A 19,892-nucleotide genomic window follows, 5' to 3' on the forward strand; every position below is an offset into this window, starting at 1 on the left:
TCTGCCTATGTGATCTCTCTCTATCAAATAAATAAATAAAATATTAAAAAAAAAAAGACACTGACACATGAACTACTAAGGTCCTCCATGAATTGAAGTCCTAGATCCACGACATATTGACCTCTACATCGGGTGGCTTTGATTCCCCTTCCCTGCGGTGGACTTCACATTCACTTAAAGCTTCAAATCTCATGAACTCCAAACACCCCTTAGGATTCCTGTTCCTTTATCCTAAATGTCCCATCTTCTCTGGCCTTTCCTTGAAGTGCTGGCACCCTTCCCTCCCCACCTGACCCATCCACCCTTCTGGGGACTAGCAGACCCATTCCCTTCTCACTCCCTGTCCCGCATGTCATCCGCCAGCTTTCCATGGCAACAAGGGATTCTGGGACTTTCTTCTTCTTGCGTTTCCTTGACTTCCATGAGCACTGGCCCGTGCTGGAATGTCGGGAGTAGCTGGGGATCAATAATCTGTGCCCCAACCCAAGTGACTTTCTTGAAAAATGATGCCCAGGAAGCATAGGAAGCTGTGCCCGGTAACAAATCTGTCCCACTTTCCAGCAAAGACTGCAGGGTCTCTGAGGATCCCCTGCCCAGCTCCCGCTAAATCAATTTCCCAGCCCAGCAGAAAAACGGGGCAGGGTTGTATTGAATCTATTCCCCTCCATCGCCCCTCACTGCATTTCCAAATCACATCTGGCTTCTAGTGCTTTCTTCCAACCGGCATTTAATCCTCAGTGGTGATCCTTTTAAGAAATTTAATTTCATTCTCCACCCTTCTCTTCCCACCCAACTTGGCCCATAAAAAACAGTTCTGGGAGTTTTCAAATTCTGACATCACATAAAAACTTCTTTGTTCTGCAAAGTACTTGTTCTCAATGTTTAATCCATCTCCCGGCACCGTCCGCCGTGATGCACTGTGTGTTCCCAGGGTTTATAGATCTCTCATTTGCTGGCTGCTTCCTACAACAGCCTGGAAGTTCAGCCTTTTAAAAACCAATCTGGCTCTCCGCGTTCCCGCACCCCACCTCACAGTTTGCACAGAGTGGCCGTCTGTTCGCGGAAGTCTCTCAAAGATATTATTAGCTCTTATTTCTGAAATACCTCAGGCCTGCAATGAAACACCAGCTCCATGCCCTCAGCCAAACTGCACATGGACACCTCCTTCATGGCCATCCACACACTCAACTCTGCCCTCTCCCCCAGGAACGTTTCCAGAAATGTAGGTGGAAAGCTTCAAATCCCAGGTACCACCAGAGAGCTTTAACTAGAACCCTGTGATTCTACATCTGATCAGGAGAAAAGAATATTAATGATCATAACAAAAGTGGCGATCAAAAGTGGAATATTTTGCGGGGGGGGGGGATCAGCCTGTACCAGGCACAGTACTAAGTACTTGACCTGAGTTGTAACCCCCAGAAAAACCTGCAGTGGTGGGTACTGTTATTATCCCCATTGTTGAGATGAACTTGGGGCACAAGGCAGGGAGTGACCTGCTTGAGAGCACAAAAGCATGGGCTAGTGGAGTCCGGATTAGGCTTAGGCTGTCTGGCTCCAAAGCCCGGCACATATCTGCTACAGGGCACTTGCTTTCCTGAGACCCATTTAAGGAACTAAAGCAAAGGAGAATCTTCATCGTGAAAGCCCTGGAGTGGCTGGTGGAGGCCGGGAGAAGGACTTGGACCTCAGGAGTAACTAATTGGGAGCTTCAAGGCCTCCAGTATGCTCTGGCCTGTGTCATTCTTTCGACTTTCCTCCTGCTGAGTCACATGCCAGAAAATGTGGCCAGTATCAGACTCCAGGTATCAGGGTAGGGCTTCAGACTGAGCTTGCTCTCTCTTCCAGGATTCAAAAATGCCCTGGGGTGGCCACCATCGGCTGGGGCAAGTCACAAAAATCCAGGGCCATTCCCACAGTAGCTATGTGGGTAGGATGGAGGAAAGGGGGAAGAGCTGTCCCCAAAAGGAAGGCAGTCCATTCCCCAAGGAAAAGGATGCTGGGAAGATCATCAAACAAGGGCGCCTTAGAGTGACCTTGGGTAGGTTAAAGCCCCTACGATGGTGATGACAGCACGTTTCCTCTTTATACAACTGTTGTGAGGATGAAATGAGAAATTTTATATAAAATGCTTGGTGTGGTGCCCGGCACATGGTAAATAGCCAATTAATGTTAGCTATTACTATTATTAAGTCTGAGCCATTGCAAGCTCACTGTGCCTAGCTCAATTTTATTCCTTATAAATAAACATTATTATACTAAATCCCTTGGTGCACAAGATTCTTGTAGCTGGTTCTTGTTCCATCTTGGAAAAGTGGGGAAAGAGGAAAGGAAAGAGCTTCGAAGTCCCCAGAAGAATCTGCTCTAGGATGATCACGGATCCAGCAGGTGTTATGGGAAGGCAGGGAATGGAAAGTTTTAAATGTGTCTTTTCTGAGAACACACCTTTTGTGTATTTCATAGCCAGCCAGAGATTTGAGGGCTCTGAAGTTGGAGGGGGATCTCCCATTCCTGACTGCCCTTCCTCCGTGCCAAAGTCCCGGTTCCCAGAACATTGCCCAGCCTCCCTGAGGCCCCTGAAACAGACAAGGCCAGGGAGAGCTGGGGGTCCCCAGCCAGTGAGGAAAGAAAACAGATTCCTTGTTCCTTCCATCTTAGTCCACAAAATCCTTTATGCTTCGGAAAACTTCCAGTGCTGCTAAGACCTCACAGGCTTGCTCTCCATCCCTTCTCCAGACTCAGTGAGCCAAGCACTCAAGAATATTCTTCGGTTGGCAGATTAGGGCTGAAGGAGGGAATCAGACACTTGGAGGCCTAAATGCCAAATGCATCATTCTCATTTATTCAGATAAGTTTTCATCTGGGTATCTCCATACTATCAAACTCTGTATCCTTCAGTGAAGACATTTGTCTTAGCTGAATAAAATCTCTTAATGGTTTAATAAAAAGCACTTAACTCAGTTTTTCCAGTTTTATGAGTGCCTTGAGGTCCTTTAGAAGAGCAAACATCTTTGCTGGGATCATTGAGGGAAACATAATTATTTTTCTGCCTTCTGATATATTATTTTCTGGAAGGAACTGTTCCAGATGCTCATGATATGCTTGTAAATCCTCCAAAGCTCTGTGGAAGGACAGAGTACTCTCAGTGATGATCTCCGCGGTGTCTGTCCTTCCTTCCACAGCTGACCTGCTGGTCCCTTCAAAGACATCTTCTACTTCTTTATTCCTTTCTTTGCTGAAATAGCATCTGTGTTATTATCATTGCCAATTTGTTCCGTTCAGAGTAAATGGAGAGAAGAGTCTGGAGGTCAGTTAGAACCAAGTGCCAGGAGCAAAAGCCAAGCAGGAAATTAGGTTAGTAGAAATTTCATGAGGACAAAAGCAATCGGGGAAGGAAAGGAGGACCACATGGGAAGAAGCAGGGGGGAGGCAACGGGAGAACCAGGACGCAAGGAAAGGGCAAAGGCGTGTGGCCCGCAGAGGGAGAGAATGCAGAGGTGAGGGGAGGGAATGCTTGTAACAGGAAAGCCAGGGGGAAAGCAAAGAACTGGAACACAACATAGAAGCAGGAGTCTAGCAAGGGAGAGAGGAGACAGTGGGAGCACGGGGAAGAGAGGAAGAGGAGGCTCAGAGAGGTTAAGTGACCTTCCATCCATCCTTCTGTCCATGTATTCCCTTCTTTAGTCATTGAAAGAAAATTTGTTGGGCACCCTCCACATGTCCTGCCCTGTGCTACATACCAGGGATGTCATGTTGAACAAGGCAAAAAGGCCCTTGTCCTTTGGGAGCTCGTGGTCCAGTGGGGGCCCATGGACAAGGAAACTGGCAAGGACAGCACCATGAGATGAGAGTCAGGGGGGTGTACAGGCTGTGGGACCTGTAGAAGATGCCCCTATAGCTGATGGTAGCAGGCAGGGTGTCTGCAGGCACAAAGGTGAGCCACCAAGAACTCTCCAGCCTCAGAGGAGCTCAGGGACAGAGCCCGAACTGGAAGGCCAATCTCGTGGTTGCCAGTCCCCTACCTTCAGCTGCCTCTGGGGTCTGGCTTTTTCCCCTCCAAAATCCAGCATCCTGACAACTCATCTGTTAACTGATGGCAGAGGATCAAACCCAGTAGCCACCCCCTCTTCTAGCCATTAGGAAGCCCTTCAGTGGCTCACTGTTCCTTTCAAGGTCAAACCTAAACTCTTAGCATCCAGGCCCTCCCTCCTTTAGCCGGCCTGTGTTTACCCTTTGCCCATCTTCTTACCCCTTCCACCGTCCTCCCATTGTGTTCTTGCCGCTCCTCCTCTTACAGGTGCAGGCAGAGGCCTCCACTGTTTTACAGGGAAAGCCCTCTTTGCTGTATCTGCCCCCATTCTATTGTCCCAAAGCCCTGGACATAATCTCTGAACTCATCCCAGACTCAGCCCACGTTCCACCTCCTCTCAAGGAGCCCTTTCCCTCCACTCCCTCACTCTGAGCAGGTGTGGTCAGGTGTCCCCTCCTCTAGGCCCCTACCGCATCTGCGTCATAGCAGTTACCACACAGGACATCTTACTCATCTCTTGATTTGTCTATCACCCCAGTAGATGGGGAGGACTTCGAAGGCAGGGATGGTAGCCTGTTCATTTGTCTGTTTGCCACCAGCACTGGGCATAACTCCTTGCTTACACACAGTATTTAATAAATCCTTGGGGAGCTGACTTAAAATGAGTGCCCAGTGAATTAATTTGCAGACACCAGCTAGCTCAGTTTGGAACAACTAGTCAATTTCTCCTTCCATATGAGACAAAACAAGTTTTGATGTGCAAAACAGAATTTTGCACTTCCCTGTGAAAGACCACCGGGTGAGGTCTCCACCTGATGAGGTCTGCGAGCACACACAGCCTAGGGAGAATGGCACACTTGGATTTGGGCTCTCTTGGTGATGGCTCCACAGTTCACAGAACGTTAGAGAAGTTTCAGTGAGTTCAACTCCAATAATCTATTAAGAAGGGAACACCCAACTTTTGTAGCAACATGGACGGGACTGGAAGAGATTATGCTGAGTGAAATAAGTCAGGCAGAGAGAGTCAATTATCAAATGGTTTCACTTATTTGTGGAGCATAACAAATAGCATGGAGGACAAGGGGCGTTAGAGAGGAGAAGGGAATTTGGGTAAATTGGAAGGGGAGGTGAACCATGAGAAACTATGGACTCTGAAAAACAATCTGAGGGGTTTGAAGTGGCGGGGGGGGTAGGAGGTTGGGGTACCAGGTGGTGAGTATTATAGAGGGCACGGATTGCATGGAGCACTGAGTGTGGTGAAAAAAAATAATGAATAATGTTTTTCTGAAAATAAATAAATTGATAAAAAAAAAGTAGAAAGCAAAATAAATAAATAAATAAATAAAATTAAGTGAATCCGTTAAAAAAAAAAAAAGAAGAAGGGAACAGAAGGATCTTATCATCTTCATTTATTGCATTGTTCCTAGCCAGTTATTTAATTCATACGTTCAACTAATAGTTGTAGAGTATCAGGCCAGACACTCCCCTTCCTAGTATATCCCCTCAGTGTACATTTATTTTGCTCTGCTTGGGGTACATGGTGTTACTCTTCTTTGCTGAGTAAACTTTAATCAGCATTTCCCTCATTAGCCTATGGTAGCATATAAGCTTATGGTTCATGCAATTCGTTTCATCTTTTTAAATTTAATAAGACACAAGTTGGATGGTCATTAAGGGTCTCCTGTTGTGCGTGAAGAAACGAAAATAAACACGGATAAAATTAACTCTGCTTCATTATGTTCAGCAAGAAAAGTTTTATCCTCTCCAGTCATCATAGCGAGGGCCAAAGGCGAAGTGGGGAAAGTACTGTTTTCATTTCCCTCCCTTTCCTGTATCCATGTAACATAAACAATAGGACAGTAGCTGAATTTGGTCGTCCGAGGAGCTGATACGGACCATCACGGTGCAGCCTAGTGAACTTCAATCATGAATTCTTCTATCACCTAAAGATTAAAAAAAAAAGAAAGAAAGAAAGAAAAAAGAAAAACTCTCTCTGACCTTGAAGAATGCTCAGTGACGTACCCAGAAAATGTCAATGAACTGACCGTTCAGAACGTGACAACACCGGGGGCAGGTGTGTGGTTGGGGAGGCACAGGCTATCAGGGAGGCCTCACAGATGGGATAACACCTAGACCCTGTTCAAATGGTTCTGGTATGGAAGAATGTCAAGCAGAACAGCTATTACCCCCACTCCCAGTAGGACTCATGGGACAGAGCTTTCTGGGCAAAAGACTACACTTATTCTTAGAGAAAAGTTCTGGGTCCTATCTGCTTCCTACCTGAGTTACCATGGTGAAGGTTTGAATCGGGAGACTATCTAGAATACTGCCTTCTGATAGTACTCTAATCAGAAAGTTATACCAAAAAGCAGAGACCAACATTCAGCCACTGTTCACTCCCTGCAGTCACCACCCTGTACCCCAGAGCCACCCCCAAGTGCAGAGTCTATTAGGGGAGGTTTTTGCTGTCATCGTTCTTTGAAGACTGTGTCTCAAATGGACTCCCCAACTGCATCAGTCATTCTAGGGAAGGGAAGGTCCTGCCTTCTCTCCATGCAACAGAGAGAACTATGCCTCGTCCGTCCTTCTGATGAAGGGCTTAGTGAGAGGAGACAGCACATTGAAATTCATCTCAGAATTTTATCCCCACAATCAACCTTTAGGATAACAAAATTTTCCATGCCCCAGGCTTTCCCTGCAATGATTAGGACTGGCCCAGATGTTGGAAAATGTTAACAGTGGCCTCTACTGTCCAGATGTAGTACTGCCACACACTTAAATCTTGTCTAGATATTTTCATATTCATTCATGTGTTCGTTCACTCATTCATTCATCCATCCATTTTTTTTAATAAACATTTATTCAGCATTTACTACATGTCAAGCTAATAAGATAAGGTGACTCAAAGGGTGCAAAGATAGATGGCCCACTCCCCTTTCCCAAACCTCAAATTTTCTTCCTGGTCTAGACAAAAAGCCTGGGATTTACAAATTTCTCTCTCCTTGATGTTAAGGCACAGTAACCCACTGCAACAATGCAGAGAATCTCGTGTTTAAGTTAACATATCACTCCCCCGTAGTCATTGACACTTTAGCAGAAATTAGTTTATTCTACCAAAAAGAAGGTGAATAAACACAGAATCACATAAGTGTGAATTAATAAAAGGTTAAGAAGTAGTCCAAGATATGCCCCTGGAAAAGATAGTGCAATGAGACCCAAAGGGCTAAAAGAAGAACTGGGGACATTCATCACCTGGAGAAAAGAAGGAGGCCAGAGAAAAGGCAGTATAATTAGTGACTGAGGGAAAATGAGTCTGAAGGAGGCAGTGTGGACGAACTACTGCTCACAGTTTCAACGAAATCCACCCCCCTCTCTGCTTATCACATTCTCCAGGCCAGCTGTTTGTGCTACTTTCTTAATTTTTCACACCGACCTCTTTCAAAGGGCACAGCCCTGGGGCATGTCCAAGCTCCTGACCTTGCAGCTGGAGAATGGAGCCAAGGATCAGTCCAGAGACCTGTGGGAGGAGTCCAGGGGTCCCAGTCACTCCCAGGGCTGCTATGAGGAAGCTAAGGGAACGTCTCTGAGGAGACTGCCAGAATTGAGCACATGAGGGCACATCGTTCCCCGTGGCCATCATGACCTCTCCTCCCTCTGCACCTGTTCCTATTGGCTGGTCCTTGTTCTTCAGAGGAACATGAAGACAAGAGCTACTTTTGGTGGTCTCAAATACTTTAACATTTATCTAGAATCTCACCAGAATCCTATTTCTGGAGATCTGAAGTAGATTTGTCGATGGTTATGCATCTTCCAAAATTAGCATGCCTCATTAGCTTGGCTCAGAAGTAAGTGGAAAATGCAGTTACCCACAGCAGCTGGGAGGGTTTTCAAAGGAACCAGCCAGCCACAAAGCATATCAGAGGGATGCCATGAGATCCTTAGAAATCTGCATCTCACGCTCAGAGCTCAGAGCTCAGCGAATCAATAATCAATGAGTAGTCAAGTTGTACTGTTACTTTACTGTGGTGTCAAGAATAGTATGTGAGGCTAATCTGAATACCAACCTCAGGAACTCTGGTTGCCGAGTCCAGTCTCCTGGCTGGACCTATGTGCCGTAGAAGCTGACAGGCTCATGGAGAGCTTAGAGAAATCAGGGGGCCAAGTTTGGGGTATCGGGTCACTGGGATTAAAATTCTTAGGGAGAAGAGGAAGATAAAGACTATGCTGCCCACTTGGAGACTCCCTAGATGAGTAGCATAATCACCTTAACGTAGAGGGCTTGAAGCAAGAAGGACTTTTCTGGGGGATATTGACTTGTTGGTTGGGGTCCTTTTTAGGGAGACCTAAAGGAAGACCCCAGGTGAGGCCTTCTGAATGTATTCCGATCCAGTGCTGGGAAAACAGGTACCCTGATTTTTTTCAAGGAAACCAAAAAATTTACACCATGGGTGGAGAGCATGTCCTTCCTAGCAAAGAAGGGCAGTTGGACTTCCTCTTGACAGCCCCTCTAAAGTCATCATGAAACAAAGTCTTGCCAATGGTAGAGAAAAAATTATCTGGACTTTGTATCCTAGCTCTCCCTGAGTGTACTCTTAAAAAAAAAAAAAGATTTTATTTATTTATTTGACAGGACAGAGAGAGATTACAAGTAGGCAGAGAGGCAGGTGGAGAGAGAGGAGGAAGCAGGCTCCCTGCTAAGCAGTGAGCCCAATGCGGGGCTTGATCTCAGGACCCTGAAACCATGAGCCGAGCTGAAGGCACAGGCTTAACCCACTGAGCCACGCAGGAGCCCCAACCTGAGTGTAATCTTAAACAGGCTTCTTAATTCTTATGAACCTTAATTTTTCCCACCTGTCAAATGGGGGTAATTGTTTCATACTGCTACAGCGAAGATGAAATCATGTACAGAAGAAGCTTGGCATCAAATAATGCTCACAGTATACAGGCTAATATAATCCATATGCCCCAGAGCCCATTAGCTTATAACCGTAAGATGAAGTCCTAATTTCTTTTACTGGCTGCATTTGTACCATATGAACCCTAGTGACCTAATTGCCAATGGTCATAAGTAGAACCTAATAGAGGATGTTGACAGTTGAAGCACCACTCCCAGTGAAGCAAGAGCAGGTCCTATCAAAGGGAGGCAACCAAATCATCTTGCACCAACAAAGCCCCTCGACATCCTCTTCCACAGCAGTAGGGAACTTTGAGCTCGGTATCAATCTCCTCCCGTCCTTTCTTATATCTTTCAACCTGGCAGATGCTTGAAGGAAAACGCAGATGGTAGACTTTTAACGGAGGGTGGATAACGGTCACCCAAGGATGCTGGGCTAGACAGAATTCATTCCCAGACACAGAGTTGAATCCAAGGGTTGGATCTACCCTACCTCTTAAGCTACACCAGAAAGGTAATTGAATGTTCACAAACTACATAACTAGTTGGAGAAACGGAAGCACAGAGAGGTTAAGTGACCTGCACAGGTCAGATCCCGAGTCAGTTTTCACACTGACTTCTTTGAGAAGCCCACTTTGAGAGCCCACTTCTGCTCTCCGTGCACTTTGCTTTTTTTCAAATTCATGCAACCAAGTCCTGCCCGCGTCATTCCCTTTCTTTCTCTCCTTCTCCTCCACGTGTGTGAATGTCACTCCATGTGGACAATGTATGCATACATATTGAAAGTTGGTGCAAGTTTTCTCACCCAAAGCTGTGTAGGGCTGTGTGTATAAATTAAACTGGGAATTTCCAATGATCCACTCTAAAGAGAATTGCCTGTGAAGTAAAGGATCCAAGAGAGCATCTACATATAACCCCGAATGGTTTATTTTTAATGTGAGGATGAACGACATGCTCCCCTATGTGCAGCACATTTAATTCCTCCATTGCACCATGTGATCACTAATATGCAAGTGCATTTGCATCCTTTGAGTACCCACCAGCGCCAAGGTCAGCAGTGAGCCATCCAGAAACATCCTGAATGGCAGAGGAAGCCAGCGGGAGAAGAAACCCTTGCTCTACAAAGATCTGCACTTAAATGGTTGTCCCCACCATTGGGGATGGTCAAGGCTGGGGGACATGGCGGGAGGGGAGAGAATAACATACTGGGAGATGAGGTGAACACACGACTTCTATGGGTTCCTTCCAACTCTGCGTGTGTGTCTAAGAATGGACTCCGTGTGCCTCAATTTTAGAACATCCTTTCCCTCCGAACTCTTCCCTGTTGTTCTCCAGATCCTCTAATTCCCGACTGGCTTTCCCCTAGTCCCAGCCAGCAGCATCTTTCATCTTGCTTTTGTATGTTTTCCAGTGTGCTGGGCTTGTCTATTTTCATTAGATGGTGCGCTCCACAGGCCAGGGAGCCGGGTCCGCTCGCATCAGCGAAGCACCGTGTGTGTCCAGCACTTTATAAACAACACAAACAGACAAGAAATTGGCTAATGCCCGAGATAAGCAGTTGACACAAAAATCCACGTGTACGTGGCATCGCAATGAGAGGTAAAAGCACGGACCTCCACACAGGGTTCTAGGAAGCGAGCCCTTCAAAGAGATGAATGTTAGGACCCAGAAAATTTCATTATCAAAAAAATATTCTAAGCAGGTTCCTCTGAGTATGTGTGGAACATATGAAAATGGCACATCTCCTTTTACGCCAGAGCTAGGAAAGAAAATGTTATTAGTAGGAATGACATATGTGAGCTTCGCTGTGAATAAATATACAATGACTCTCTATATATTAGACGCATAATAATAACACCTCCAATCTATATGGTGCTGTGCTTCCCAGGAACTAAACATGATCTGTGGTGATCATCATCTCATGCATCCTTACGGATTTTTTCACTTATCTTTTGCCAAAATAAAAGCCATTCTTCTAGCACTTTCTTTTCATGCAGTCCCACCCTTCCATTATCCTCTTCTTAAAATGCTGTTAGGGGAAGGAGCTATAACCTCATGATAGGGTCCTGCAGTTTCTCCATGGGCTTGCGTGGTGGGGGCCTCCCTTGTGCTCTTACAACAGTCCCAAATGTGTTCCCCCAACCCTCATCCTGAGCTTCCACAGAGTTTGAATTCCCAAAAGGGCCAACATTTGGGGTTGGAGTAATCTGTCAGATGGTATGTCTCTACTGCTTTACAGAGACGGGATTGCACACAAAGCTATGATTACTTGGTAATGCTTTTGCCAAAAAATTATATATATATTTTTAATATATATTTTTCTGCATATATATACACACACACATATATATGCAGAACAATTCATCTACCTCCCGGTAAGCTCTGAAGTAGACTAGGGGTTCTTGGATTGGGAAGTGTGACTTTGGGGAGCCGGGGTGGGAGCGTGGAATGTGAGTTGTTTCCCATTCCTCCAAAGAGGAGAAGCCCAGAGGGTACAATCTGGAAGCAGGCCTTGGGAAGTCACTGAGCAGCAGGACACTGGGGACTACACATTTGGTGCTCAAAAGACCCGTCAGGGCAGCAAAGTGGAGAGATGAGCACTAAAACCTCTTACAGAGTAGTTCTGCCCCCCATGAAAAGCCTGAATCTGCAGTGTTCTGAGTTAGAAAAGCCCTTTTGCCATTCTTTGCTTACTTCATCCTCTGCGTAATCTTATAAATCAGACCATTTTATAGATGTGTAAACGGATGTTCAGAGAGACAGTGGTTTTCCTGAGATCTCCCTGTCCTGTGACTGGCGAACATGCTAGCTTGCTTCTTGGCTTTGGGACACTGGGATGTATCACCAAGCGCTCTTGCCTGTTGCCCCAGATGTGCAAAGATGGAATGGAGTAAGAAAGAGATGGCAGACTAGCCTGCACAGGAAAGGTGATGGCTTTAAGGCCCGTGGGCTAAACCCAACATGGCCCTCCTTCGATTCTGCCATCTGGGCTGAGAGTGGTCTTCCTGTGCCTCTCTTTTGTAACCACAGAGCTCTTTACTCTGTTGGCCAAAATGCCCCCTTTGGGGCTAGCTTGCTACTTCAAATATCATTTTATTATAGCACTTGTTGAAGTTTTAGTCCTTCAATGATTTCAAATTCCTACTGATTCTCTGGATTCTCCTTCTTTATTTATTGATAGCGAGCAAGCTGGATACGAACAAGTTTTGTTTTCTTAGCCTGGGTATGAACAGAATGATTTGGAAGCTCTGAATCCTATTTGTACAGGCCTCAGGGAGGCCTTCTGGACTTTGGAAAGTGAACACAAATCCATCAGATCAAGAATAAAAAGGACAAGAGTGTTCCCAGGGCCCAGAGAATGCACACAAAGGTAAGGTAGCATCGACCCAGAACTACGTGTTCCCATAACTGTACGCATTCTGCATTTGTGTGTCATAAACTATGAGTCATAGAAATAAAGCCAGGGACGTATACTCAGGATCAGATTATTAAAGACCCTTTCTGTGCTGAAGAGCTTGATTTTAATCCTTCCAATACTGAAAAGCTAGCATACCTACCACACTTAGCATATTGTTTCATGCGATTTCTTAACCAACTCACAAGCAACCCCCCAGCCCTGACCCCCAAGCCCTTAGGTTGTGGAGTAATCGGCAGAAATATGCCACGACCTTTTGACTATTACGTTGGCAGAATGGTGGAAGAAATCAGGGAGAAGATGCTGAGGGCAAGGAGATCAGATGGGAGACCTGGGGAGAGTCTGGATGAGAGTCAATGAGAACCTGAGGGACAGCAGCGCTGGGGAGCAGAGGGACACTGAGGCAGCACACAGGATTTGGGATTTGGGCCATGGAGGACTTGCTGCCTCTGGCGTTCTGCCCTGCTTTTGCACGGGCAGCTGCTGCTCTGAACTTCCTCGAACCCAAGCCACTCACTTTCTTGAACACAGCACATTCTCATGCACCAAGCGTCGCTCAAAGCGTGTTAAAAACTAACACTACCTTATGCTCACAGCAGCCTGTGAGGGAGGTACTCCTGTGGCTCCCACATCACAGGTGGAAAAGTTGAGGCACAAAGGGGTCATGAAGCTGGTAGGTGGTGGCGTCGGGGTCCTGTTGCCTGTGCTTCTAGCAACTTTGCTATGCTGTCTCTCAGTTCACTCAATGACGTTTAACAAATAGTGATTGAGTGACTGTCTACCTACTTACCTATGAAAACTCTTTGCCAGCTCTTCCAAACACAATTCTCTCATGAGGCCTGTTCTAAGTATAGTCTTTCTTACAAGGGTCGACATTTCAGGTTTCCAAAGCCAGTGGTTGCCACGGATACCAACACCCTCACTCTCTATTTTCCAGAAGTTTCCAGATACCCCCACCGGCCTCCAGGGCATACATGGCGATGGGCTGTACTCTTGTGCCCTTAGATCACTTGCTTCTCTCAAAGAGTGAGCTCAGATCCCACTGTTCCAGTCTCGAGCTTTGGGTCTTCGATTAGTCTGCTAGAGCTGCCATAACAAAACACCACAGACTGGGTGGCTCAAATAGCAGTAATCTATTTTCTTACAGTTCTGGAGGCTGGAAGTCCAAGATCAAGGTACTGGCAAGGTTGCTTTCTTCTGAGGCCTCTCTCCTAGTCTTGCAATTGGCCATCCTCCTGCTGCTTCTTCATGTGGTCTTTTCTGTGTGCTTACATCCTCCTGAGGTCTCTCCATGCATCCGATCTCCTCTTTTTCTTTCTTTCTTTTTTTTTTTTATTGAAGATTTCATTTATTTATTCAATTGACAGAGAGAGTGTGAGAGAAGGAACACAAGCAGGGGGAGTGGGAGAGGGAGAAGCAGGCTTCCCACCCAAGCAGGGAGCCTGATGTGGCTGGGGCTTGATCTCAGAACCCCAGGATCATGACCTGAGCAGAAGGCAGATCTTTACCAGTTGAGCCACCCAGGTGCTCTCCAATCTCCTCTTCTTGTAAGGACACCAGTCAGACAAAATTAGGGCCATTGCAACAGATTCATTTTAGTTTAATCACCTCTTCAAAGACCTTATCTCCCAATGTAGTCACCACATTGTGAAATGCTGAGGGTTAGAACTTCACCACATAAATCTGGGGGGACAAAATTCAGCCCATAGCAGGACTCACCTCCGACCCCTCCACCACCTAGCTCCTAGCTCAACTTTCTCCCAAATGCATGTCTTCGGAAAGATAACATATTATGGAAATACAGTGAATTAAACTGAAACATACGCAACAATAAAATGGATCTTTCCAGATATGGGGAATTTGCATGTACACAATCCCTAAAATGACAATCCTCTGCTTCCCTCCTAAGGAGCGGCTTGGCTCTGACAGTTCAAGGGGAGGCAGTAGTGATAAAAGCACACAGGCTAGCCATGAATCTTCTCATTTTAATGCACTTCATTAAAACCAGCATTTTTATTACAAAGACCTGCCAAAGTGAATATTAGACAGAAATGCATGTTAAGCTGCCATTGATCTTTCCGGCTGGATTGTACATTAAAGAGTGTACTTTCTCACTCTGTTAGCCGTTCACACATAAAAGGGAAGTAAGAATCAAAGGTAAAGTGCCTCAGCCTTATGCCTCCAACATCACTATGGCTACCCAGTGGGGCTGAGCGGGCAGGATCAGGCAAAGGGGCAGGAGACACCCAATCTTGTTTCCAAAGTTTTTTGGGTACATGGACCTTGGCTCTCTCCTCCGCCCACCCACCTGGCCTTCCTCCACAACTAGCAGGTCACTGCTGGTTAACCAGATGGTGTTTCCAAACTCCCTCTCCCAGGAAAGGGTCTAACTTAGTCCATATCCTAGGAATGACAGCTCAGCTAGAAGTCTGTGTGGGGTGATGTTTCTCCTCAGATATTTCTGCATCAAGGGGGCAGGGTTAATTCAAGATGAGGGCTGGGAATATCTTTGAGGGTCTCCTGGTGCTTACCATGTGCACGTGCCTGCCCGTGTGTTACCATACTGGCAACAACAGAAGCCAAGTATTGAACGGAGAGAGAAGCAAGAAGCATTTGGAAGCTGGGGAAGAAGTTGTACAAAGAAATTGTTTGTCTAGGGTTTACTAGAACCTGAGGTAGAGACAGGGCTTGTCTGAAGATAGTTGGACAATTCTCACTAGGATCCCTGTCTGCTGAAATACAGCAATTCAAGCGGAGTGAGTGGAGTTTAAGTGCTAACAGCTAATCCTGCCAGAAAAACACTTTCTTTAAGGACCACCCCTTATTTTAAAACAGTCACCTCTCCTATCACTGCTATTTCCCTACCGCTGCTCCAAATCCGCTGGTCCCTAAAGCCCACCTTAACCTGTACCTCAGTGTAACCTTCCAAAGCTAGAGATCCCTGAACCCCAGCACAAATACGGGCTGCAAGACAGCCCCCCGTGGTGACCCTTCCCCCCAGTGTTGGTTTGGAAGGGCAGATGGGAGGCCTGACTCACCATCAAAGCCAATGGGGGTCAACATTAGAAATCAGAGATTCAAGCACCCAAACGAGACCTAGAAAACAAGATATCAGCCTTTCCCAACATAATGGCTCCCCAATCATGGCGAGTCAGCATCAGCAGAAATCATCATTCCAACAAGTACAGCCTGACATGACCACTGGTCTGTCAAGGACCCCCAAGAAATGTACAAGCTGGGTCTACAAGCACAGAGATGGACGGGAAAGGACATCAGTGAGTTCGTCACTCACACCGATGTGTTTGCTTCCGTCTGTCCTGCCTCATAAGACTGTTCTCCTGTTTCACTAATTGGTGTGTGTTTACGGCTCTTCACCCTCCACTGCCCAGTTCAGACGTGCCAAACAAAAGCGACAGACTGTCCGTTCCTGACAGCACAGACTCGCTTCTTCCTTCCGCCCCATAGGGGTCCAACCATCCCAGCACCATCACACAGAAATCCCAAAGTTTCTAGTGTATCCACTTACTCCCGTCTCTTCCTTGTACCTGATTTCCCACCACGTTTGGCAGCACTGACTCTGCATTCAATTATTTGGCAAACGCGCATAGAGTTCCCGCCTTGCGCCCAGCCCCGCGCCAGCCCTGTGCCAGGTTCTCAGCCAACAGTGATGGGGGGAAGGGATGCTGGAGTTCAGGAACCCAGAGGCCGATGAATAAGCAACTGAGTAAACAGTTACAAAGCACAAGATACACCCTGTGTCAGAGTAAGACTAGGAGGCACACTGGTGTCTTCTCTCCCACTTCCCGGATATCTCCTTCGGCTGATTGTCTTATGAGTCCTCCTCACCATGGCTCTCCTCTTTCTACCAACCGCCCTCCTTTGGCCGGCCCTTTGCAAGCCGGTGCTCCCCTGATCTTTCTTCCTTTTTGTTTCATTCTATACATTCCCTTTGGATGATCTGATCCATTCTCAAGGATGTACACTGGTGGCTCTTAAAGCTGAACCTCTCTCCTTGCCTCCAGATCCACATTACCTGCTGCCCAGCAGATGTTACCTCCAACCCCTCAAGGGTGGCATATCCAGACCTAAACCTACTCTCTACACCCCCACCTCTTCTCAGTTTGCTCCTTCTCTCAGTGCAGATGAGAAGCTTCCCAAGCATCCCTGCCTCTCGCCTGGGGTCCCACCACCCAGTGCCTGCTGCTGCATGTTTTCCTTCCAAGGAGTTCTTGCCTTGCCCTTTCCATCCTGCTCGCTTGCCCTAAAGGAGCAGACACCCTCTGCATCTCCAACCTAGACCAGTGCAATTGTCCTCAGCTTGTCTCCACAGATGCAAACTCAGTCTCTCTTCACTCCATATGTGTCCCAAACCCAGTCTTCCCATTTCTGAGACACTAAGGCTCCACTTCTGCGGGTACTGTGCTGGAGTTCCTTAGCCAGCTTTCTGAGTACCTCAAATCTCCTGCTCTTTCAGGTATCAGGGCAGTCCTCAGTCCAGCCACAAGAAGCCATTCAATGCTCTCGAAGCCCGGCCTTCGAATGTCCTGTGGCTTTGCATGTCTTTCCCGCTGCAGGAAAACACAACCCCACGCACTAAACCCTGTGCACCAAACCCCATGCACCAAACTCAGCCCTGGCTTGGTGAGTTTCTAGGCATCCGTTAGGATCCAGTTCCAAACCCCTTTGCTCTCTGAACCTTCTCTGAACAACACACATAATCAATCACCCTTTGAGTTGTGTTCTTCTGGCAGCAAGGCCTCTATCTGCCTCCTGGGAAGACCATGAACTATTCAAGGGCCAAGGCCATGGCTGTTTATGGTTGAAACCCCAGCACACCTAACAGAAAGCTAGAGACACATTTCCAGTCCTGCTCTTTATATGGCCCCACTCTCGCTGGCCACCCTAGCTAGCAGCCCTGTAGGTCCATCAGACGTGACAAGCCCAAAGCTGAGCTCTGTCATTTCCTCATCAAATGCTCCTCTTCCTGGATTTGCTGTCAGTTGGCCATTTTGTAAGTAAGGCCATTTTGACTCCTCCCTCAGACTTACTCTCTGTCCACTTCACTATCTAAAACTGTCTTGAAGCTCTGCCCAACTCTTCGACCCCATCCCCACTCTGACCTTCTTCCACTGTCGCCTGGACTAGTCCAGCAGGAGCCTCCCAACCAGCTGCTCTGCCCTAGCCTCCCCAGGCCAGTCTCAACAAACTCTGAGATCCACTGCCACCTTCCTGGTGAGAGCCCTACCATGATTCCCTTTTACTGCCCAAAATACTCAGAAAAAGTTCACCCTGCTCAGCATGAACCCTCCTTAGTTTCACTGCTGATGGCTGCTTGGCCTCATCTGTTCCCGCCCCCAGACCCCACCTCCTGCTCTGGCTCTAAACACACCAGGCAGACTCTCACTGGGGCTCCTTCTCTCCCCTCTGCCCTCCCTTGGCTCCTCCCACTCATACTTAACACGAACAGTGGGTAACTTTCTCAGATTTGCCCCCTCTTCCTCAGATGGGATGAATTCCTCTTCCTCTGCATTTTCATGATTTCCTCTGCACTTACCCCAGTATCCTATCTCCATGGGGTCAGGAAACATGTTGTACATGATCGAAGCTCGAACATTGTGGAATAAACAAACACATTTTGTTAAAGGAAGGTCTAGGGGTGCCTGGGTGGCTCAGTGGGTTAAAGTCTCTGCTTTCGGCTCAGGTCATGATCTCAGGGTCCTGAGATCGAGCCCCGCATCAGGCTTTCTGCTCAGCAGGGAGCCTGCATCCCCCTCTCTCTTTCTGCCTGCCTCTCTGCCTACTTGTGATCTGTCAAATAAATAAATAAAATCTTAAAAAAAAAAAGGAAGGTCTAAAGGTAAAGAGAATGAGCTACTATACATGCTGCAAGCTTATTATGTAGTATCTCAGTTAAACCTCACATGAACTCCACGGATAAGTATTGCCTCCATCTCTGTATGACTGAGGAAGCCAAGACTCAGAGAGTAAAAAACTAGCCCAGACCAGGAGGGATCCAAACCCATGTCTACACCTCTGTACCCATGCCCTTCCCTCCATAGTGTGCAACCTCCTTTACTAGGCCAGTGGTGGCAAGCTCTCACCCCCTCGGAAGGTCTTCAGCAAGGAAGGCAAGCAGCCGAGGTTCCTAGGGATAGAGACTCCCCACCCCAGCGCAGCAGCTCCTACAACTCTGCAAGCCTCCTTTTCCAGCTCGGCGTGTCCTCGGGCGCAGGGCTGAGCGGGAGCTTTCTCTGCTGCCATATCGCATTGCAAACTTCCATCTAATTTGCCATTCCCTCTCTCCCTAAGGACACATTTGCGTTAGTACTTTAAAGGCAAGCTTCTCTCTATGAAGCAGGCACGAATCCATTTTTCACTGGCATTCACATTATGGGAAATGCAGTGCTTTATATATTAACGAGTAATTTTCTTTGCCCAATGCAGTTCAAAATTCAATAAATGTCGTTTAAGCCCAATTTTCCCACTTGTAGGTCAGAGAGCAGCCCTGAGGGGTGGGGGGAAAATTTCCACCTACCTCCTTGTCCTCTTCCCTGTCCTGGCCACCACCATGCCCTTAGACACTATCCCGCTCGGTATGATCACACTCACAGCAGGGCGGTGGTGACCTCCAGCCCCGTTCGTTAAGGGCCCAAGACTCACCATGTCACTTTACATCCCCCTCCAAAACTTCCAGAGGTTTCTGGATGCCTGTCCATGGACCCCTCAAGCATCTCCCCAGTGGGTTGAAATCCCAAGTCAGAAATGTCATTCCTCTGAGTTAAGCATTGCCTAAATTATTCTGTTCTCTTTTAGGATGGCAATACTCCATTAAGTCATTTACCCCTTAGATTTGTTGCTGCATCTCACAAACCAGGCCAACCTGCGGTCTGAACTTGAGTTTGAAAGGGTTAAGGAAAACCAGGGGCAGAAGGCAAACTGCTCTGTGTTTGCTGTTCTTGCAATGCTGACCCTCTCCGGCCCAGAGCAGGAAAGCCAGGGTGGGAAGGGGGGGCAGGCAGAGCAAGGGGCTGCGTCTGGCCCCATGCTGGGAGAGAGTGGACATCGCGCTCGGGCAGGACGTATCCCCTCAGCTCTGAGCACAGGACTCCAGGGACACTTAAGAATATGGGTCCAGGTCTGCTCTCTGTGTCGAATAATAATTCAGTAAAATCTCAATTAAAACCAAGTCATAAATCACATTTAATGTTGCCCTGACGGGTCGAATCTAATATGTCAGACCTATTCATCATCCACCAGGCCCTGGGATCTCAGCCTCCCTGTTTTGAGGATTCAGAGGTTAGGGACTATTTCTCCTACCTCTGCCACCACTCAACTAGACCCCAGAGAGCAGGAGCCAGGGAGCTCTGGGACTGAGCCTTACCCTGAATGTGGGGCTCTGCAGCCTGCATATGGCTGGGGAGCCCTAGATGGGAGGAGGGCCCCAGATTCCTGAACAGGCTATTTGTCTGCTGGGTGTGGACTATTCAGGTGGCCATGGTGACATCCAGACACAGCCTCAGGAGCTAGACATGCAACCTGTCAAGTCCAATGAGCTC

General features: G+C 47.3%; 1 protein-coding gene across 2 annotated transcripts in view; it reads left to right on the forward strand.

Annotated features, from left to right (window-relative positions):
- TNR (tenascin R) overlaps window positions 1-19,892 on the forward strand; it is a 190,019-nt gene that overhangs the window by 35,885 nt on the left and 134,242 nt on the right. The window contains exon 1 of one of the 2 annotated variants that reach the window (XM_044267359.1): window positions 12,267-12,291. The exons of the other annotated variant lie outside the window; for it this stretch is intronic. Coding sequence (XP_044123294.1) covers window positions 12,280-12,291 — 12 coding nt within the window. The 5' untranslated portion in view covers window positions 12,267-12,279. Of the gene's footprint in view, window positions 1-12,266; window positions 12,292-19,892 lie in introns of those variants that run through there. 2 annotated transcript variants of the gene reach the window in all.

The sequence above is a fragment of the Neovison vison genome, chromosome 10 (genome assembly GCF_020171115.1).
Source record: "Neovison vison isolate M4711 chromosome 10, ASM_NN_V1, whole genome shotgun sequence".
Classification (NCBI taxonomy): domain Eukaryota; kingdom Metazoa; phylum Chordata; class Mammalia; order Carnivora; family Mustelidae; genus Neogale; species Neogale vison.